A 21,910-nucleotide genomic window follows, 5' to 3' on the forward strand; every position below is an offset into this window, starting at 1 on the left:
CTACTCCCACCCCTTCACTAAGACCCCCTGGTACTGCCGAGGAGACTTGGAGTCCTTGTGGAGGAGCTGCGCTTCCCTGTGAGTGCTGTCTGATCAAGCTGCAGAGGGAAATAGCGATGGAGAGCTGTGGGATCTGCTCTAAGTGAAGCCCTGCGGCTTCCCGCATTTTTTATACTGGCCCTGAGGTAAAAAGTGTGCCTAACCAGGTGAATAAACCCCTGTTAGGTTGTGCGGCCAGTGTGGGTATCATAGGTGGCTCAGCGCACCCCTCACAGCGTGACCCGCAGCAGCGTGTCCCCTGAGCAAGCCTGTACTCAGAGCTGCGCACCGACCCTAGTGCAGCCATTCCCCCTGGCGACACGCTAACCGGGACGCCAACGCTGTACTCACCACTCTTCTGTCTTCAGGCTCTGTTAGGGGGTGGCGGTGTGCTGTGGGAGAGTACGCTGCACCATGGTGTGGCTTGCGAATGGCTCCCTCAGGAGCTCAGTGTCCTGTCAGCAGAGAAACTGGACCATTAACTGTAAGGAAGTTGGGCCGTTCTCCCCCCTAAGTCCCACGAAGCAGTCAGGCTGTTGTCTAAACAGCCCTGAATGGAAATAACAAACATTGAAAATAAAAGTAGAAACCTCTTCAGGAGCTCTCCAAAGCGTTCGACTCCTCCGGGCACATTTTCTAAATGGAGTCTTGTAGGAGGGGCATACAGGGAGGAGCCAGCCGCGCTATATATTAAAGTGCCCATGGCTCCTAGTGGACTCGTTTATACCCCATGGTACTAATGTGGACCCCAATATCCTCTAGGACGTAAGAGAAAAAGAGAAAATGCAGATACACACCGTAAGTACTAAACACTGCTAATCAGTACAATTCTAATAGACAACGATGTGCAGCCCAGCCTCCCCACCCCCCCATACAAATTACTTTAACCAAGAAGGTCTCACTGTACAGCCTTTTTTTGTATGCTGCAAATTCACATGTCCAACCACAAGACAGGGAGGTGGGAAAAAATAAGATTTTAAACCTACCGGTAAATCTATTTCTCCTAGTCCGTAGAGGAAGCTGGGGACTCTGTAAGGACCGTGGGGTATAGACGGTCTCCGCAGGAGACATGGGCACCTATAAAGAACTTTTAGTATGGGTGTGCACTGGCTCCTCCCTATATGCCCCTCATCCAGACCTCAGCTAGAGAAACTGTGCCCAGACGAGATGGACAATACGAGGAAAGGATTTTGTAAATCTAAGGGCAAGATTCATACCAGCCCACACCAATCATACCATATAACCTGGAATACACATAACCAGTTAACAGTATGAATAAACAATAGCAACGGTCCAAGACCGATTCCAACTGTAACATAACCCTTATGTAAGCAATAACCATATACAAGTCTTGCAGATATTCCGCACTGGGACGGGCGCCCAGCATCCTCTACGGACTAGGAGAAATAGATTTACCGGTAGGTTTAAAATCTCATTTTCTCTTACGTCCTAGAGGATGCTGGGGACTCCGTAAGGACCATGGGGTTCATACCAAAGCTCCCAATCGACTCTGCAACACCGACTCAGCAAATGCTAGGTCCTCATCAGCCAGGGTATCAAACTTGTAGAATTTAGCAAGAGTGTTTGACCCCGACCAAGTCGTTGCTCGGCAAAGCTGTAATGCCGAGACGCCTCGGGCAGCCGCCCAAGAAGAGCCCACCTTGCTAGTGGAATGGGCCTTTACTGAATGTGGTAACGGCAATCCAGCCGTAACATACGCCTGCTGAATCGTGTTATAGATCCAGCGAGCAATAGTCTGCTTTGAAGCAGGCGCGCCAATCTTGTTGGCTGCATACGGAACAAACAGAGCCTCTGTTTTCCTAATTCTAGCCGTCCTGGCTACATAAATCTTTAAGGCCCTGACTACATCCAGGGACCTGGAATCCTCCAAGTCACTCGTAGCCACAGGCACCACAATAGGTTGGTTTATATGGAATGAAGAAACCACCTTACGTAAAAATTGAGGACGAGTCCTCAATTCCGCTCTATCCACATGAAAAATCAAGTAGGTGCTCTTGTGAGACAAGGCCGCTAATTCGGACACCCGCCTTGCAGATGCCAAGGCCAATAACATGACCACCTTCCAGGTGAGAAATTTCAACTCAACCGTGTTAAGGGGTTCAAACCAGTGTGATTTTAGGAACTGCAACACCACGTTCAGGTCCCATGGTGCCACTGGGGGCACAAAAGGAGGCTGGATGTGTAGCACTCCCTTTACAAAAGTCTGGACTTCTGGAAGACAAGCCAATTCCTTCTGAAAGAATATCGACAGAGCCGAAATCTGTACCTTAACAGAGCCTAATTTTAGGCCCATATCCACTCCTGTCTGTAGGAAGTGGAGAAAACGACCCAAATGGAAATCTTCCGTAGTAGCATTCTTGGTTTCACACCAAGAGACATTTCCGCCAGATACGGTGATAAGGTTTTGCCGTCACCTCCTTCTTAGCCTTTATTAGAGTAGGTATGACCTCTTCCGGAATACCCTTCTCAGCTAGGATCTGGCGTTCAACCGCCATGCCGTCAAACGTAACCGCGGTAAGTCTTGGAACATGCAGGGCCCCTGCTGCAACAGGTCCTCCCTTAGAGGAAGAGGCCAAGGATCTCCTGTGAGCATCTCCTGAAGATCTGAGTACCAGGCCCTTCGAGGCCAGTCTGGAACAATAAGTATTGTCTGTACTCTTTTTCGCCTTATGATCCTCAACACCTTTGTGATGAGAGGAAGAGGAGGAAACATGTAGACCGATTGGAACACCCATGGCGTTACCAGAGCGTCTACTGCTATTGCCTGAGGGTCCCGGGACCTGGCACAATACCTCCGAAGCTTCTTGTTGAGGCGTGACGCCATCATGTCTATTTGAGGAACTCCCCAAAGACCAGTTATCTCTGCAAAGACTTCTTGATGAAGTCCCCACTCTCCTGGATGGAGATCGTGTCTGCTGAGGAAGTCTGCCTCCCAGTTGTCCACACCCGGAATGAAGACAGCTGACAGAGTGCTTACGTGATTTTCCGCCCAGCGAAGAATCCTGGTGGCTTCTGCCATCGCGACTCTGCTCCTTGTCCCGCCTTGGCGGTTCACATGAGCCACTGCTGTGACATTGTCCGATTGAATCAGCACCGATAGGTTTCGAAGAAGACTCTCCGCTTGTCGAAGGCCGTGGTATATGGCCCTTAATTCCAACACGTTGATGTGCAGGCAGGACTCCTGGCTTGTCCATAGTCCTTGAAAAGTTCTTCCTTGGGTGACTGCTCCCCAACCTCGGAGGCTCGCGTCCGTGGTTACCAGAAACCAGTCCTGAATGCCGAATCTGCGACCCTCTAGGAGGTGAGCACTTTGCAGCCACCATAGAAGAGACACCCTGGCCCTGGGGGACAGTTCTCCTTTGATGTAATTGTAGATGGGACCCGGACCATTTGTCCAGAAGGTCCCATTGAAACATCCTCGCATGGAACCTGCCGAAGGGGATGGCCTCGAAGGCTGCCACCATTTTCCCCAGAACACGAGTGCATTGATGAACTGACACTTTTTGGCTTTAGCAGGTCTCTGACCATGTTCTGGAGGTCCTGGGCTTTTTCCAACAGGAGAAAAACCTTCTTTTGTTCCGTGTCCAGTATCATACCTAGGAACGCTAGTCGAGTTGTTGGAACCAACTGTGACTTCGGTAGATTGAGAATCCAACCGTGTTGCTGGAGTACTCTCAGACAGAGTGACACGTTTCTCAGCAATTGCTCTTTTGATCTCGCCTTTATCAGGAGATCGTCCAAGTATGGGAAAATTGTGACTCATTGATTGCGCAGGACCACCATCATTTCCGCCATTATCTTGGTGAAAATCCTCGGGGCCGTGGAAAGCCCAAACGGCAACGTCTGAAACTGGTAATGACAATCCTGTACAGCGAATCTCAGGTACTCCTGATGAGAAGGATATATGGGGACATGAAGGTAAGCATCCTTTATGTCCAGTGACACCATAAAATACCCCCCCTCCAGGCTGGCTATTACCGCTCGGAGCAATTCCATCTTGAATTTGAATCTTTTCAAGTACAGGTTTAGGGATTTTAGATTTAAAATGGGTCTGACCGAACCATCCGGCTTTGGGACCACAAAGAGGGTCGAATAGTACCCTTTTCCCTGTTGGTTCAGGTGAACCCTGATAATTACTTGCTGTTGACACAGCGTTTGAATTGCAGCTAACACTACATCCCGCTCTGGGGTAGAAGTTGGTAAGGCCGACTTGAAAAATCGGCGTGGGGGCACCTCTTCGAATTCCAGTTTATAGCCTTGGGAAACTATTTCCAACGCCCAAGGTTTCACGTCTGACCTGACCCAGACCTGGCTGAAGAGTCGAAGGCGTGCCCCCACTGGTGCAGACTCCCGCAGGGGAGCCCCAGCGTCATGCAGTGGGTTTTGTAGAAGCCGGGGAGGACTTCTGTTCCTGGGCACCAGCCGAAGCAGGTGTTCTCTTTCCTCTACCCTTACCTCTGGCAAGGAAGGAGGATCCCCGACCTCTTCTGGACTTGTGCGACCGAAAGGACTGCATGTGATATTGTGGAGTTTTCTTTTGCTGTTGGGGAATAAAAGGTAAAAAGGTAGATTTACCTGCGGTAGCTGTGGAAACCAGGTCCGCGAGCCCATCCCCAAACAACACGTCACCCTTATAGGGTAAAACCTCCATATGCTTTTTCGAATCCGCATCACCCGTCCATTGGCAGGTCCATAAGGATCGTCTCGCTGAAATAGCCATGGCATTGGCTCTGGAACCCAGCAACCCAATGTCCCTTTGAGAGTCTCTCATATACAAGATTGCATCTTTAATATGGGCTAGAGTTAACAAAATAGCATCCCTATCTAGGGTATCAAGGTCAGCCGACAGGGTATCTGTCCAAGCTGCAACTGCGCTACATACCCATGCCGACGCAATTGCCGGTCTGAGCAAAGCACAAGTATGTGAATAAATAGACTTTAATGTAGTCTCCTGCCTGCGGTCCGCAGGGTCCTTGAGGGCCGCTGTGTCTGGAGACGGCAGCGCCACTTTCTTGGACAGGCGTGTTAAAGCCTTGTCCACAGTGGGAGAGGATTCCCAACCTACCCTCTCCTGTGTAGGGAAAGGGTATGCCATATTAATTCTTTTGGGAATCTGCAGCCTCTTATCTGGAGTCTCCCAAGCTTTTTCAAATAACTCGTTAAGTTCATGAGATGGGGGAAAGTTTACTATCTGTTTCTTTCCCTTAAACATGTGTACCCTTGTGTCTGGAACAGAGGGTTCATCAGCAATATGCAACACATCTCTTATTGCAATAATCATACACTGAACCTTAGGGTGCGATCTAGCTTCATCATAGTCGACACTGGAATCAGAGTCCGTGTCAGTATCAGTGTCCACAATTCGTGACAAGGGACGCTTTTGAGACCCCGACGGGCCCTGTGAGTCGGTCCAATCCAAGGATTGACCCCCTGATGCCTCCCTGGATTCAGCTTTATCTAGCCTCTTATGTAAAGACATATAAAAAGGATATAATAATATCAGGAAGCGCTATAATCAAAAAACATTTAATTTATTTAAAAATCAATAATATACAATTCATATATCAAAAGTGTAGACATATAATTAATAAAATAATTATCTCATCTGTGTCTCTATGAATATATTCATCCGTTTGATGGTAACTCAAAAACTATTAGTATTGATTAGGGAGTCTTGATGTAATTAGCTCTTAATGCACTTATCTCCTTATATTATGTCAGTCTTGTAGCAACACGAGGATATAGTGGCAGGCACGCCAACATGCAGTATTACCTCCGTGAGTTATTTGCAAGCACAATTGAAGGAACAGATGGAGGGAGGACGCCGATCTGATGGGATCCCGGCGCTATGCTGCACCTCCGTCTGTCCTCAGCTGACAGTTTCCAAAAGCAATTTAAGCAGAATCGAGGAGGATACCTCTTACCGGACTTGGACGTGACATGTGTGCCGTTGATTGTTTAAACAGCAAACTCCTGTGTCAGTCGCGGCTTGGTGTTGTCCGTGGAGGTATCGTGCAGTAGTAGATAGAAGTCTGATTTGAGCCTGTCACATATGCCGTCAAGATATTTAGCAGCAGACTCCCGAGTTGAATGTCCAGCCGTAGAGACACTGTTGATGAATGGGTCTGTGTAAAAGGGTCCTTACGCGTTTCTCCGCCCCTTTCTCACGGCGGTTTCGTCAGAGGATATGCTCTCAGCCATTCTGGCTTTCTATTTAAACCCATATGCACCAATCATGAATCTTTAATTAGCGCAAACACCTGCGGTATTAACCACACTTAAAGAAAATCATATGTCTACCTTCATAACACATAACGGTTTAAAAATACAGAGAGAACATTAGAAATTACTCTTTGTATATATTTTTCAGACACACGGGCAGAACGATGAATTATAATTAATAAATCTAATCACACAGTATATTATAATAAAACAATTTTTATACACGTTTTAGATAGTTAATTAGCAAATAGAAGCATACAGAATCATCAATTGGATTCAAAGCATAATGGTTAGAGAATCCAACCACCACACCTCAAGACCTAGGATCAAATCCAAGCCCGGTGTCTCACATAGAAACCACACACATCTCTCCTATGAGAAAACAAAACCAAACACAGATATAAGCCATATTTTGCTCTTTCACCCAGTTATATCTAAAATTATTGGCCGTAAATATTTTAAATAATTATTAAAATACAACTTATGTATTTTACTAGTATCTGTATTTCTAGTATCCTATTAAAAGAAAACCAGTTATCTATGGAGTATATCAACTGTTATATATACAGAGTTCGAACCATTCTTAATAGATAGATATATATATATATTTCTATTATTTTTATTTTTATATAGCACCAGTGAAATAATGTTATTCATAACTAACAGTAATTCATATTATAAATAATAAAAGTCAAATAATTAAAACCTTTTTATCTGATGTTATTTAGTTCTATATTTTCATTGAGCCCATCGGGGACCAATGTGTCCAGGGTGAAGATCCAGAATGCCTCTCTGGTACAGAGTCGGCCAAATCTATCTCCTCCTCTCGGGGTCGGAGCAATCGATTCAATTCCTTGTACTCTAATAACGCTGGCATTCCCCTCATGGACTTGTAGAACATGCCTTGATACACTATGACTCATATTCCGATTAATAATATTTCTTCTATGTTCTAAAAATCGTGTATTCAGGCTGCGTGTAGTCCTGCCTACATATTGCATTCCACATACACAACTTAAAAGGTAGATAATATATACATTTTGACAATTAATAAATGATTCTATCTTGAAGCTTTTACCAGTTCTGAAGGATTGAAATGAAGTACTTCTATGGCAAATAAAGTTACAAGATATGCATCTAGTTTTGCCACATCTAAAATTCCCATTAGTTGTAGAGAGCCAGGAGGTTTTATTTAAATGATCAGTTTTTTCTTGTGAGTCTCGAAAGAAACTAGGTGACAAATGATTTTTCAGATTTTTAGCCTTTTGGAAAACTATTCTCGGATTATCCCCTAGACATGGTTTCAATATTTTATCAAGCTTTAATATTTCAAAATTTTTATTAAGTATTTTCTTTATCTCAGTAGCACATACATTATATTTACTAATAAATGGAAGTATTTCATCATCCTTATTGTTATTGTGCTTAGAGTTACTATGCTTAGAATGTACAAGGAGTGAACCTCTATCTCTTAATCCAACTTCCATCAATGATTTGTTTAATAATATATCTGGATACCCTTGATCTCGAAGTGCTTCAGTTAGTTCATTCGCTTGTTTAGCAAACATCTTATCATCTGAACAGTTACGTTTTATTCTAAGGTATTGCCCCTTGGGTATGTTCTTCTTCCAGTTTGGATGGTGGCAACTTCTATAATTAAGATAGTTGCCACAGTGAACCTCCTTTCTATATGTACTTGTAGCTAATGTACTCTTCTCCCTGACAGTGAGGGCAATATCGAGGAAGTTAATGTGTGTAGGGTGACAAACGTGACTGAACTTAAGACCAAATGTATTGGAATTAAGATGTGACAGAAAAGGAGAAACCAGATCAGACCCATCCCAAATAATAAACAGATCATCAATGTATCTGCCATAGAGCACCAGGTTCGTCACATAAGGCCCCTCCCAAATAAATTTTTCTTCGAAGAGGCCCATATATAAATTCGCAAAACTAGGGGCGAACCTGGTGCCCATGGCAGTACCGTGCAGCTGTAAGAAAAACTGAATTAAATAAAAAGTAATTGTGAGATAAAATAAATTTTATGGATTCCAAAATAAACTCACAGCGGTCCATAGTCAAATCATTATCCATTTCTAAGAAATAGCGGCATGCCTCAACTCCCTGTTGATGGGGTATATTGGTGTAAAGCGACTCAACATCACAGGTGAGGAGTACATATGATTGTCGCCATTCTATATCTTTGATCAAGTTCAAGAAATGAGTAGTATCTCTCACATGAGATTTCAATTTACTCGCATGTGGTTGTAAATAGGAATCTACAAAAAAGGAAAGATTGGAGGTGAGGGAACCAACACCAGAAATTATAGGGCGACCAGGGGGTGCTGTTAAAGATTTGTGAATTTTGGGGAGGTGATAATACGTGGGGATAACAGGGTAAGCATTAAACAGAAAAAGAAATTCTTCTTTCGATATTGTCCCCACTGTCAGTGCTGCAAGTAACATGGATTTGAATTCTTGCAGATAAAGAGCAGTGGGGTTGTGGGTAAGTTTTTTATAAAATTTTGTATCATTTAATTGTCTATTAGCTTCTTCTAAATAGATCTCTTTATCTTGAACCACTAACCCACCACCCTTATCCGCATTTTTTATGATAATTGAAGTATCCTTTTCCAAAGACTTCAATGCTCTACGTTCATTGATACTAAGGTTATCTCTTTTGTGAGATTTATTATTCAGGTCACAGAGTTTACGTAGGTCCTCTAAAGTTGAAGAATAAAAGGCTTCGATATAAGCACTTCTGTGTTGAAGAGGATAAAAATCCGACTTCTTTCTAAATAGTCTATTATCAGTATTCAATGATGTTTGATTATTCGAGATTTCAAAAATCTTAGCTTCTTCTAACTTGGATCTTAAGTATTCGTCATTATTTTCACTCTCTAATGATGACAGCATTTCAATGCCACTTAGATCTTCCCTATTTATGATAATTGGGGTCCCTTCTATTATATGTTTTTTAAGAGATTTGGTAGCAAAATATCTCTTTCGACATAGGTCCCTAGTAAACTTATTTAAAGAAACAAACAAATCAAAAATTTCAGGGTTTTTAGTAGGTGCAAATTTTAGACCTTTAGCTAATACAGATTTTTCATGTTCAGTCAACAGTTTTTTTGATAGATTATAAATTCCTCTTGGTCTTATTTTACTCTTAGATTTTTTGTGTTGTGTCCTAGTTCCTCCTCTACAGCCTCAGGTTCTTCTGATCTTACTCTTTTTGGTGAATTTGGGTATAATATCTCGAATTGATTGGATTGTTCTCTGCTCTGATTCACCCCTAAAAAATGGTGTCGCTGTTGATAGCCTCTAGCTGATCGATCTAATGTTCTGACCCCATCATTATTTTCAGAAGGTCTTTTACTATTGTATTTAGGCCTGGCTCCTATTTGATCGTAGGAATCCCTCCCACTTTTTTCAATATATGTGTCCTGATATTGTGATCTTTTGGCCCTTGATTGATCTTGATATGGGCTCTCTTTTCTTAGGACTGAATTGAATTCTATCTCTGCTTGTGTTATACTGATGGGTATCTCTTCTTGAAGAAGAGCGGTCCCTATATATTTCAGAAGACAAATATGAATTTTTATTTCTATTTTTATTGTTAATATTATTAGTATTCTTTGAGTAGACAACATTTTTGTTTGTGGTGTTCCGATTATAAGTTCTTACCTGATCACTGGTATAATCTCTGTTATCCCTCTCAAACTTTTTCTTTTTATTTATCAAAAGTGACTGTTCAAATTCATTAATCCTATTATTAAGCAATATATCTTTTTCTTTGAATCCTTTCTTATGTTCATAGTGTCTCAATTGTTCCTGTACTTTTTCAATCTCTTTAGATATTTTATTCACTTTTTCTTCTCTAAATTTAATCAAAAGTTTAATTAATGAGAATGAACAAGTATCTAATACATTATTCCATTGGTTCAATAATTCCGGGTCATCTTTAAAAGAACAGGATTTAAACACTCGTAGACCTCTGGGGATCATTTTACTCTCCAAATATCTACTTAGAGTTATTTGGTCCCACCAGTGTCGTGTTTCTGCTCTGAGTAGAGAGTCTAAATCATTAAATAACTGGCCTATCTTTGATGTATCATCATCACATACCTGATTAATAGCTAAAAGTGACTCGTTCTCTGTGACTAAAGCTTTCCTTCTAGTCAATCTATCCATAGTGCTTCTAAATGATGCCATGTTAATACAAATTATATACTAGCAGCCTGGATACAACAACAATAAATAGAAACAATATATACAAACTCCTGGCGCTTGTAAATTCAATCGTTCTGCTCGTTTTTTATGTGATATGATTATAGCTGCTCCCAAAATTGGTACTGCTGGAATACCAAACGAGAATTGACATATAAAAAGGATATAATAATATCAGGAAGCGCTATAATCAAAAAACATTTAATTTATTTAAAAATCAATAATATACAATTCATATATCAAAAGTGTAGACATATAATTAATAAAATAATTATCTCATCTGTGTCTCTATGAATATATTCATCCATTTGATGGTAACTCAAAAACTATTAGTATTGATTAGGGAGTCTTGATGTAATTAGCTCTTAATGCACTTATCTCCTTATATTATGTCAGTCTTGTAGCAACACGAGGATATAGTGGCAGGCACGCCAACATGCAGTATTACCTCCGTGAGTTATTTGCAAGCACAATTGAAGGAACAGATGGAGGGAGGACGCCGATCTGATGGGATCCCGGCGCTATGCTGCACCTCCGTCTGTCCTCAGCTGACAGTTTCCAAAAGCAATTTAAGCAGAATCGAGGAGGATACCTCTTACCGGACTTGGACGTGACATGTGTGCCGTTGATTGTTTAAACAGCAAACTCCTGTGTCAGTCGCGGCTTGGTGTTGTCCGTGGAGGTATCGTGCAGTAGTAGATAGAAGTCTGATTTGAGCCTGTCACATATGCCGTCAAGATATTTAGCAGCAGACTCCCGAGTTGAATGTCCAGCCGTAGAGACACTGTTGATGAATGGGTCTGTGTAAAAGGGTCCTTACGCGTTTCTCCGCCCCTTTCTCACGGCGGTTTCGTCAGAGGATATGCTCTCAGCCATTCTGGCTTTCTATTTAAACCCATATGCACCAATCCTGAATCTTTAATTAGCGCAAACACCTGCGGTATTAACCACACTTAAAGAAAATCATATGTCTACCTTCATAACACATAACGGTTTAAAAATACAGAGAGAACATTAGAAATTACTCTTTGTATATATTTTTCAGACACACGGGCAGAACGATGAATTATAATTAATAAATCTAATCACACAGTATATTATAATAAAACAATTTTTATACACATGTTTTAGATAGTTAATTAGCAAATAGAAGCATACAGAATCATCAATTGGATTCATAGCATAATGGTTAGAGAATCCAACCACCACACCTCAAGACCTAGGATCAAATCCAAGCCCGGTGTCTCACATAGAAACCACACACATCTCTCCTATGAGAAAACAAAACCAAACACAGATATAAGCCATATTTTGCTCTTTCACCCAGTTATATCTAAAATTATTGGCCGTAAATATTTTAAATAATTATTAAAATACAACTTATGTATTTTACTAGTATCTGTGTATTTCTAGTATCCTATTAAAAGAAAACCAGTTATCTATGGAGTATATCAACTGTTATATATACAGAGTTCGAACCATTCTTAATAGATAGATATATATATATATATTTCTATTATTTTTATTTTTATATAGCACCAATGAAATAATGTTATTCATAACTAACAGTAATTCATATTATAAATAATAAAAGTCAAATAATTAAAACCTTTTTATCTGATGTTATTTAGTTCTATATTTTCATTGAGCCCATCGGGGACCAATGTGTCCAGGGTGAAGATCCAGAATGCCTCTCTGGTACAGAGTCGGCCAAATCTATCTCCTCCTCTCGGGGTCGGAGCAATCGATTCACTTCCTTGTACTCTAATAACGCTGGCATTCCCCTCATGGACTTGTAGAACATGCCTTGATACACTATGACTCATATTCCGATTAATAATATTTCTTCTATGTTCTAAAAATCGTGTATTCAGGCTGCGTGTAGTCCTGCCTACATATTGCATTCCACATACACAACTTAAAAGGTAGATAATATATACATTTTGACAATTAATAAATGATTCTATCTTGAAGCTTTTACCAGTTCTGAAGGATTGAAATGAAGTACTTCTATGGCAAATAAAGTTACAAGATATGCATCTAGTTTTGCCACATCTAAAATTCCCATTAGTTGTAGAGAGCCAGGAGGTTTTATTTAAAGGATCAGTTTTTTCTTGTGAGTCTCGAAAGAAACTAGGTGACAAATGATTTTTCAGATTTTTAGCCTTTTGGAAAACTATTCTCGGATTATCCCCTAGACATCTTATGTAAAGATGCCACACTTGCATTCAACATATGTCCATCCATTCCTGAGTCGGCACTACCGACGGGGACATACCACTCATCTGCTCCACCTCCTCCTTGGAGAAGCCTTCCGCTTCAGACATGCCGACACGCACGTACCGACACCCCACACACACAGGGATATACCTATAAGGGGACAAATCCCCAACCAGGCCCTTAGGAGAGACAGAGAGAGTATGCCAGCACACACCCAGCGCCAAACTGACACTGGAAAATCCAGACAGCGCTTTTATATTATTATATAATGCCAATCTTCCCACTCACTGCGCTCCAATGTGCCCCCCTCCTCTTTGTGTTCAGCAGGGGAGAGTCTGGGGAGCCAGCGTTCTCTGCAGCCTCTGTGGAGAAAATGGCGCTGGTTAGTGCTGAGGGATCAAGCTCCGCCCCCTCCAGCGGCGGGCTTCGGTCCCTCTTCAATTTTAATAAAATGGCGGGGTATCATCTATTTGCTGCCTCCGCAGCCTGTGACCTTTTTTGCCCAAAAACGAGGTTTATTGCTGCCCAGGGCGCCCCCCCTGCGCCCATCAGTGCTTTCTGTGTCTGTATGTGGGAGCAATGGCGCGCAGCTTACCACTGCGCGCTTTACCTCATGAAGATCTGAAGTCTTCTGCCGCCTTTGATGTCTTCTTGCTTCTCATACTCACCCGGCTTCTATCTTCCGGCTCTGTGAGGAGGACGGCGGCGCGGCTCCGGGACGAGCCCCAGGGTGAGACCTGTGTTCCGACTCCCTCTGGAGCTAATGGTGTCCAGTAGCCTAAGAAGCAGAGCCTATCATTTAAGTAGGTCTGCTACTCTACCCTCAGTCCCACGATGCAGGAAGCCTGTTGCCAGCAGTGCTCCCTGAAAATAAAAAACCTAACAAAATTATTTTTTCCACAGAAAACTCAGGAGAGCTCTCTGCAGTGCACCCTTCTCCTCTGGGCACAGGATCTAACTGAGGTCTGGAGGAGGGGCATAGAGGGAGGAGCCAGTGCACACCCATACTAAAAGTTCTTTATAGGTGCCCATGTCTCCTGCGGAGCCCATCTATACCCAATGGTCCTTACGGAGTCCCCAGCATCCTCTAGGAAGAGAAAGCTATTCTAACTAATCTCTGCAGTGTTTCAGGCATACCTGTAAAGATCATAACACACACACACACACACACACACACACACACACACACACAAAGCACCTTTGAGCAATGAAGTTCATAAATCATATTGACCTATCATAGGTGTTAATTTCTATTGTCCTCAAACAAGACAAGGGTTAAAACTACCAGAACAAAGTCAGACATGCCATAAATATTTTTATATGTTAATTATTATACCAGGCTTGTTATTAAAAAGTATTACAAAAATTTAGATGTAGATAGAAGAGCACTTACCTGTGTTTGTCATCTTGAGGTGTGTCGTCATGTGTCCTGTATTTCAGAGATGCGAGAGATTTTAGTCAGAGTTTATGAAAAAAAAAAAAAAAAAAGTTCTCAGGAAGATATTACACCAATTATTATATTCAACAGTTTCTTAGATCCAACTCAAGAAGCAAATGTACTGAACACGAAAAAATACTCTGCATCTGTAGCGGATTACCTAACTACATTGTCCCCTTATTTGAGGCCTTATCTTCTCCTAAACCAGCGGTTATCAATCCTCTCTATAACAAACCAAAACATGTATGTACTATAGTTGACTCAAGAGTGAAGGCAAAGATTTATCAAACTAATTTTCCCAAATTCTAGTTTTTCAATAATTTTCCTGGCATGTTTTACAATAGCACTTTTATTGAAGGCAAAACCCTGAGTGTTGGATGAACATTTTCAAACTTGACAGGGGTGGGAACCAACAAATGAGGGAGTAGAGCCAAGTGACGCACGTCCTATCCATTATTTACATGCATGTTTTTTAATTAGGAAAAAATAAGAATTTACTCACCGGTAATTCTATTTCTCGTAGTCCGTAGTGGATGCTGGGTACTCCGTAAGGACCATGGGGAATAGACGGGCTCCGCAGGAGACTGGGCACTCTTAAAATAAAGATTAGGTACTATATCTGGTGTGCACTGGCTCCTCCCTCTATGGCCCTCCTCCAGACCTCAGTTAGGGAAACTGTGCCCGGAAGAGCTGACATTACTAGGAAAGGATTTGGAATCCAGGGTAAGACTCATACCAGCCACACCAATCACACCGTACAACTTGTGATAACTATACCCAGTTAACAGTATGAACAACAACTGAGCCTCATTCAACAGATGGCTCAGAACAATAACCCTATAGTTAAGCAATAACTATATACAAGTATTGCAGAAAGTCCGTACTTGGGACGGGCTCCCAGCATCCACTACGGACTACGAAAAATAGAATTACTGGGGAGTAAATTCTTATTTTCTCTGACGTCCTAGTGGATGCTGGGTACTCCGTAAGGACCATGGGAATTATACCAAAGCTCCCAAACGGGCGGGAGAGTGCGGTTGACTCTGCAGTACCGAATGAGCAAACACAAGGTCCTCCTCAGCCAGGGTATCAAACTTGTAGAACTTTGCAAAAGTGTTTGAACCTGACCAAGTAGCTGCTTGGCAAAGTTGTAATGCCGAGACCCCTCGGGCAGCCGCCCAAGAAGAGCCCACCTTCCTTGTGGAATGGGCTTTTACTGATTTAGGATGTGGCAATCCTGCCGCAGAATGAGCTTGCTGAATCGTGCTACAGATCCAGCGAGCAATAGTCTGCTTTGAAGCAGGAGCACCCAGCTTGTTGGGTGCATGCAGGATAAACAGCGAGTCAGTTTTTCTGACTCTAGCTGTCATGGATACATAGATTTTCAGGGCCCTGACTACGCCCAGCAACTTGGAATCCTCCAAGTCCCGAGTAGCCGCAGGCACCACAATAGGTTGGTTCAAATGAAACGCCGATACCACCTTTGGGAGAAATTGGGGACGAATCCTCAATTCTGCCCTGTCCCTATGGAAAATCAGATATGGGCTTTTACAGGACAAAGCCGCCAATTCTAACACACGCCTAGCTGAGGCCAAGGCCAACAGCATGACTACCTTCCACGTGAGATACTTCAACTCCATGGTCTGAAGTGGCTCAAACCAATGTGATTTTAGGAAATCCAACACTACGTTGAGATCCCAAGGTGCCACTGGAGGCACAAAAGGGGGCTGAATATGCAGCACTCCGTTAACAAACGTCTGAACTTCAGGCATTGAAGCCAGTTCTTTTTGAAAGAAAATAGACAGGGCCGAAATCTGGACTTTAATGGATCCCAATTTTAGGCCCATAGTCACTCCTGACTGTAGGAAGTGCAGAAATCGACCCAGCTGAAATTCCTCTGTTGGGGCCTTCATGGCCTCACACCAAGCAACATATTTTCGCCATATGCGGTGATAATGTTTTGCGGTCACATCCTTCCTAGCTTTTATCAGCGTAGGAATGACTTCAACCGGAATGCCCTTTTCCATTAGGATCCGGCAATCAACCGCCATGCCGTCAAACGCAGCCGCGGTAAGTCTTGGAACAGACAGGGCCCCTGCTGTAGCAGGTCCTGTCGGAGCGGCAGAGGCCAAGGGTCCTCTGAGATCATTTCTTGTAGTTCCGGGTACCAAGTTCTTCTTGGCCAATCCGGAACGATGAGTATAGTTCTTACTCCTCTCTTTCTTATTATCCTCAGTACCTTTGGTATGAGAGGAAGAGGAGGGAACACATAAACCGACTGGTACACCCACGGTGTCACTAGAGCGTCCACAGCTATCGCCTGAGGGTCCCTTGACCTGGCGCAATATCTTTTTAGCTTTTTGTTGAGGCGGGACGCCATCATGTCCACCTGTGGCTTTCCCAACGATTTACAATCAGCTGGAAGACTTCTGGATGAAGTCCCCACTCTCCCGGGTGGAGGTCATGCCTGCTGAGGAAGTCTGCTTCCCAGTTGTCCACTCCCGGAATGAACACTGCTGACAGTGCTATCACGTGATTCTCCGCCCATCGGAGAATTCTTGTGGCTTCTGCCATCGCCATCCTGCTTCTTGTGCCGCCCTGTCGGTTTACATGGGCGACAGCCGTGATGTTGTCTGACTGAATCAGCACCGGCTGGTTTTGAAGCAGGGGTTCTGCTTGACTTAAGGCATTGTAAATGTCCCTTAGTTCCAGAATATTTATGTGTAGGGAAGTCTCCTGACTCATCCATTGTCCTTGGAAGTTTCTTCCCTGAGTGACTGCCCCCCAACCTCGGAGGCTGGCATCCGTGGTCACCAGGACCCAGTCCTGAATGCCGAATCTGCGGCCCTCGAGAAGATGAGCACTCTGCAGCCACCACAGCAGAGACACCCTGGCCCTTGGGGACAGGGTGATCAGCCGATGCATCTGAAGATGCGATCCAGACCACTTGTCTAACAGATCCCACTGAAAGATCCTTGCATGGAACCTGCCGAAGGGAATTGCTTCGTAAGAAGCTACCATCTTTCCCAGGACTCGTGTGCAGTGATGCACCGACACCTGTTTTGGTTTCAGGAGGTCTCTGACCAGAGATGACAACTCCTTGGCCTTCTCCTCCGGGAGAAACACCTTCTTCTGTTCTGTGTCCAGAATCATGCCCAAGAACAGCAGACGCGTCGTAGGAACCAGCTGCGACTTTGGGATATTCAGAATCCAGCCGTGCTGTTGTAGCACTTCCTGAGATAGTGCTACTCCGACCAACAACTGCTCCTTGGACCTTGCCTTTATAAGGAGATCGTCCAAGTACGGGATAATTATAACTCCCTTCTTTCGAAGGAGTATCATCATTTCGGCCATTACCTTGGTAAATACCCTCGGTGCAGTGGACAGACCAAACGGCAACGTCTGGAATTGGTAATGGCAGTCCTGTACCACAAACCGGAGGTACTCCTGGTGAGGTGGGTAAATGGGGACATGTAGGTAAGCATCCTTGATGTCCAGTGATACCATAAAATCCCCCTCTTTCAGGCTTGCAATAACCGCCCTGAGCGATTCCATTTTGAACTTGAACTTCCTTATATAAGTGTTCAAGGATTTCAAATTTAGAAAGGGTCTTACTGAACCGTCTGGTTTCGGTACCACAAACATTGTGGAATAGTAACCCCGTCCCTGTTGAAGGAGGGGAACTTTGATTATCACCTGCTGGAGGTACAGCTTGTGAATTGCCACCAGTACTACCTCCCTTTCCTTGGGAGTAGCTGGCAAGGCTGATTTGAGGTAACGGCGAGGGGGAGACGTCTCGAACTCCAGCTTGTATCCCTGAGATACCACTTGTAGAACCCAGAGATCCACCTGTGAGCGAACCAACTGGTCGCTGAAGTTCCGGAGACGGGCCCCCACCGCACCTGGCTCCACCTGTGGAGCCCCAGCGTCATGCGGTGGACTTAGTGGAAGCAGGGGAGGATTTTTGTTCCTGGGAACTGGCTGTCTGGTGCAGCTATTTCCCTCTACCCCTGCCTCTGGGCAGAAAGGACGCGCCTCTGACCCGCTTGCCTTTCTGGGGCCGAAAGGACTGTACTTGATAAGGTGATTTCTTAGGCTGTGAGGGAACCCGAGGTAAAAAAGTCGACTTCCCAGCTGTTGCTGTGGATACGAGGTCCGAGAGACTATCCCCAAACAATCCTCACCCTTATAAGGCAAAACTTCCATGTGCCTTTTAGAATCAGCATCACCTGTCCACTGCCGAGTCCATAATACTCTCCTGGCAGAAACGGACATTGCATTAATTCTAGATGCCAGACGGCAAATGTCCCTCTGTGCATCCCTCATATATAAGACTACGTCTTTAATATGCTCTATGGTTAGCAAAATCGTATCCCTGTCAAGGGAATCAATGTTATCTGACAGGGAATCAGACCATGCTGCTGCAGCACTACACATCCATGCTGAAGCAATAGCAGGTCTCAGTATAGTACCTGATTGTGTATACACAGACTTCAGGATAGCCTCCTGCTTTCTATCTGCAGGCTCCTTTAAGGCGGCCGTATCCTGAGACGGCAGTGCCACCTTTTTTGATAAGCGTGTGAGCGCCTTGTCCACCCTAGGGGATGTTTCCCAACGCAACCTGTCCGTTGGCGGGAAAGGGTACGCCGTTAGTAACCGCTTAGAAATCACTAATTTCTTATCTGGGGAAAACCACGCTTTTTCATACAATTCATTTAACTCATCAGATGGGGGAAAAGTCACTGGCTGCTTTTTCTCCCCAAACATAATACCCTTTTTAGTGGTAACCGGGTTAATGTCAGAAATGTGCAACACATTTTTCATTGCCGTAATCATGCATCGGATGGCCCTTGTGGATTGTACATTTGTCTCATCCTCGTCGACACTGGAGTCAGACTCCGTGTCGACATCTGTGTCTGCCATTTGAGGTAGCGGGCGTTTTTGAGCCCCTGATGGCCTCTGAGACGCTTGGGCAGGCGCGGGCTGAGATGCCGGCTGTCCCAAAGCTGTTACGTCATCGAACCTTTTATGCAAGGGGTTGACACTGTCGGTTAATACCTTCCACATATCCATCCACTCTGGTGTCGGCCCCGCAGGGGGCGACATCACACTTATCAGCTCCTGCTCCGCCTCCACGTAAGCGTCTTCATCAAACATGTCGACACAGCCGTACAGACACACCGCACACACACACAGGGAATGCTCTGACTGAGGACAGGACCCCACAAAGTCCTTTGGGGAGACAGAGAGAGAGTATGCCAGCACACACCAGAGCGCTATATAACAGAGGGATTTACACTAATACACAGTGAATTTTCCCCCAATAGCTGCTTATATCACCTTTTGCGCCTAAATTTATGTGCCCCCCCCCCTCTCTTTTTTACCCTTTCCGTAGTGTATACTGCAGGGGAGAGCCTGGGGAGCATCCTTCCAGCGGAGCTGTTAAGAGAAAATGGCGCTGGCTGTGCTGAGGAAGATAGCCCCGCCCCTTCAGCGGCGGGCTTCTCCCGCTTTTTTAATATTTATGGCGGGGGATTAGGCACATATACAGTTTATAACTGTATTATGTGCATTTTGCCAACAAAGGTATACATATTGCAGCCCAGGGCGCCCCCCCCCAGCGCCCTGCACCCACCAATGACCGGAGCGTGTGGTGTGCTGTGGGAGCAATGGCGCACAGCTGCAGTGCTGTGCGCTACCTTATTGAAGACCGGAGTTTTCAGCCGCCGATTTTCTCCTGGAATCTTCTGCAAGGGGCGCGACTCCGGGAACGGACGATCGAGGTCGGGCCCTGTGTTCGATCACTCTGGAGCTAATGGTGTCCAGTAGCCTTAGAAGCACAAGCTAGCTGCAAGCAGGTAGGTTTGCTTCTCTCCCCTCAGTCCCTCGTAGCAGTCTGTTGCCAGCAGATCTCACTGAAAATAAAAAACCTAACAAATACTTTCTTTTCTAGTAAGCTCAGGAGAGCCCACTAGGTGCATCCAGCTCTGTCCGGGCACAGATTCTAACTGAGGTCTGGAGGAGGGGCATAGAGGGAGGAGCCAGTGCACACCAGATATAGTACCTAATCTTTCTTTTAAGAGTGCCCAGTCTCCTGCGGAGCCCGTCTATTCCCCATGGTCCTTATGGAGTACCCAGCATCCACTAGGACGTCAGAGAAAACTCATTTTAGTAGGACATTGTAACTTGTTCATGTTTATACACAAAGAATTTTGGATAACTCACATATGTTTGCTTCTCAAACTGTGGTCTAAATGTACAGATGTAGCCCTGCTCAACTGTGGCATGTAGTGTGAAATAAAAAAAAATAAAAAAATCACATTACGTTGCCTGTGCCTTGTCGCAGTGTGGTGTGTTCAGTAATGAATTGTGTCTGTTGTGTGCAATACTGGTGTTCATCAACCAGGTATTGCTTTGGAAAACCACCATTGCACATGTGTGAAATCTCCATTGTAAAGTCAAAACGATGCCTGTAGTTTAAGAACTACTTTTTTTAGATTACCTCTACATTAATTAGAAATGTGAACACAGAAAAAGATTGGCTAAGTGCCTCCAACGAACGAAAAAAAAAAAAAAAGCACAGTTCAAGGTTCATAACAGTAAAAAAAAAAAAAAAATCATTACAATCAGCGATAGAGTTGGGACATATAGCACTATATATGAAAAAAAGAAAAAAATACAATGAGCAACATCAGTATGTCACTGCAGGTGTCAGACACCTGTCACCATGGCTCTCTTGGCATAGTGGTATCAAAGATGGTTACCATGCCTATGAGCTAATGTTCGATTCCCGAAAAGGACACTTGTATACAGTGGCGTAACTACTGCCCCCGCAGCGGCTTGGAGGCGCAGGGCTGCAGGGGCGCCACCACTGATTTAGCGCAGATTGACATGGAGACGAGCTGTCAGGTTCAAGGGAAATTTAAGGAAAAATTATTTCACAGAAAGGGTAGTGGATAAGTGGAATAGCCTCCCATCAGAGGTGGTAGAGGCTAAGACTGTAGAGCAATTTAAACATGCTTGGGATAGGCATATGAATATCCTTACATAGAATTAAAGTTCAAAAAGGGTTGCGATTACCTAAAGGATAAAAAAAATGGGCAGACTAGATGGGCCAAGTGGTTCTTATCTGCCGTCAAATTCTATGTTTCTATGTAATCTGCTGTCTCCTCTCCCTCCTTCCCTCCGCTGCTGTGATGGAGGGACACAGAGGGCACAGCGCGCGCCTCTCCTGTGTCCCTCCTGCGTCTCCGGCGGGCCTGTTGAATGAAGTGCCCGTTCGTGAGCTCCGATTGGCTCACGAACCGGCACTTCATTTAACAGCCGTAGATGCTACTTGCTATAAAAAGTATAGCTTTTCAAATTACGAAAGACATATCTTTAGGAGACAGAGTTTACTGTACTTCTTCCTGGGCCTCCCTATTGCTTTAAAAGGCTGCCTCCTCCAGCCCCAATCCCATCCCTGTGAGACTTGTCATTTCATGGACTGGGTGTACTGCTTAGTAAATGAACAGCATGAGCCATTCATTTAAATACAGTAGTGTGACCTGACATGTGATATACTACTACAAAGTTTGCTACACTCCTGCAAACTTTTGCCCTCAGCACAATACCAAGAGATGTTTTATAATATAGTTCACAGAGCTTATTTCTGCCCATATAAACAACATAAGGCGGGTATGAGGGATTCGGACAATTGTCTGAAATGTCACGCTCCCAAAGCGGACCTATTGCATTGTT

The 21,910-nt window shown here is 44.1% G+C and overlaps 1 protein-coding gene across 3 annotated transcripts in view; it reads right to left on the bottom strand.

Annotated features, from left to right (window-relative positions):
* Positions 1-21,910, bottom strand: part of C6H12orf75 (chromosome 6 C12orf75 homolog) — a 175,490-nt gene that overhangs the window by 23,479 nt on the left and 130,101 nt on the right. For all 3 annotated transcript variants that reach the window (XM_063930512.1, XM_063930514.1, XM_063930513.1), the window contains exon 3: positions 14,126-14,161. In XM_063930512.1, coding sequence (XP_063786582.1) covers positions 14,126-14,161 — 36 coding nt within the window. The remainder of the gene's footprint in view (positions 1-14,125; positions 14,162-21,910) is intronic.

Source organism: Pseudophryne corroboree, chromosome 6 (assembly GCF_028390025.1).
Source record: "Pseudophryne corroboree isolate aPseCor3 chromosome 6, aPseCor3.hap2, whole genome shotgun sequence".
NCBI classification, from domain to species: Eukaryota; Metazoa; Chordata; class Amphibia; order Anura; family Myobatrachidae; genus Pseudophryne; species Pseudophryne corroboree.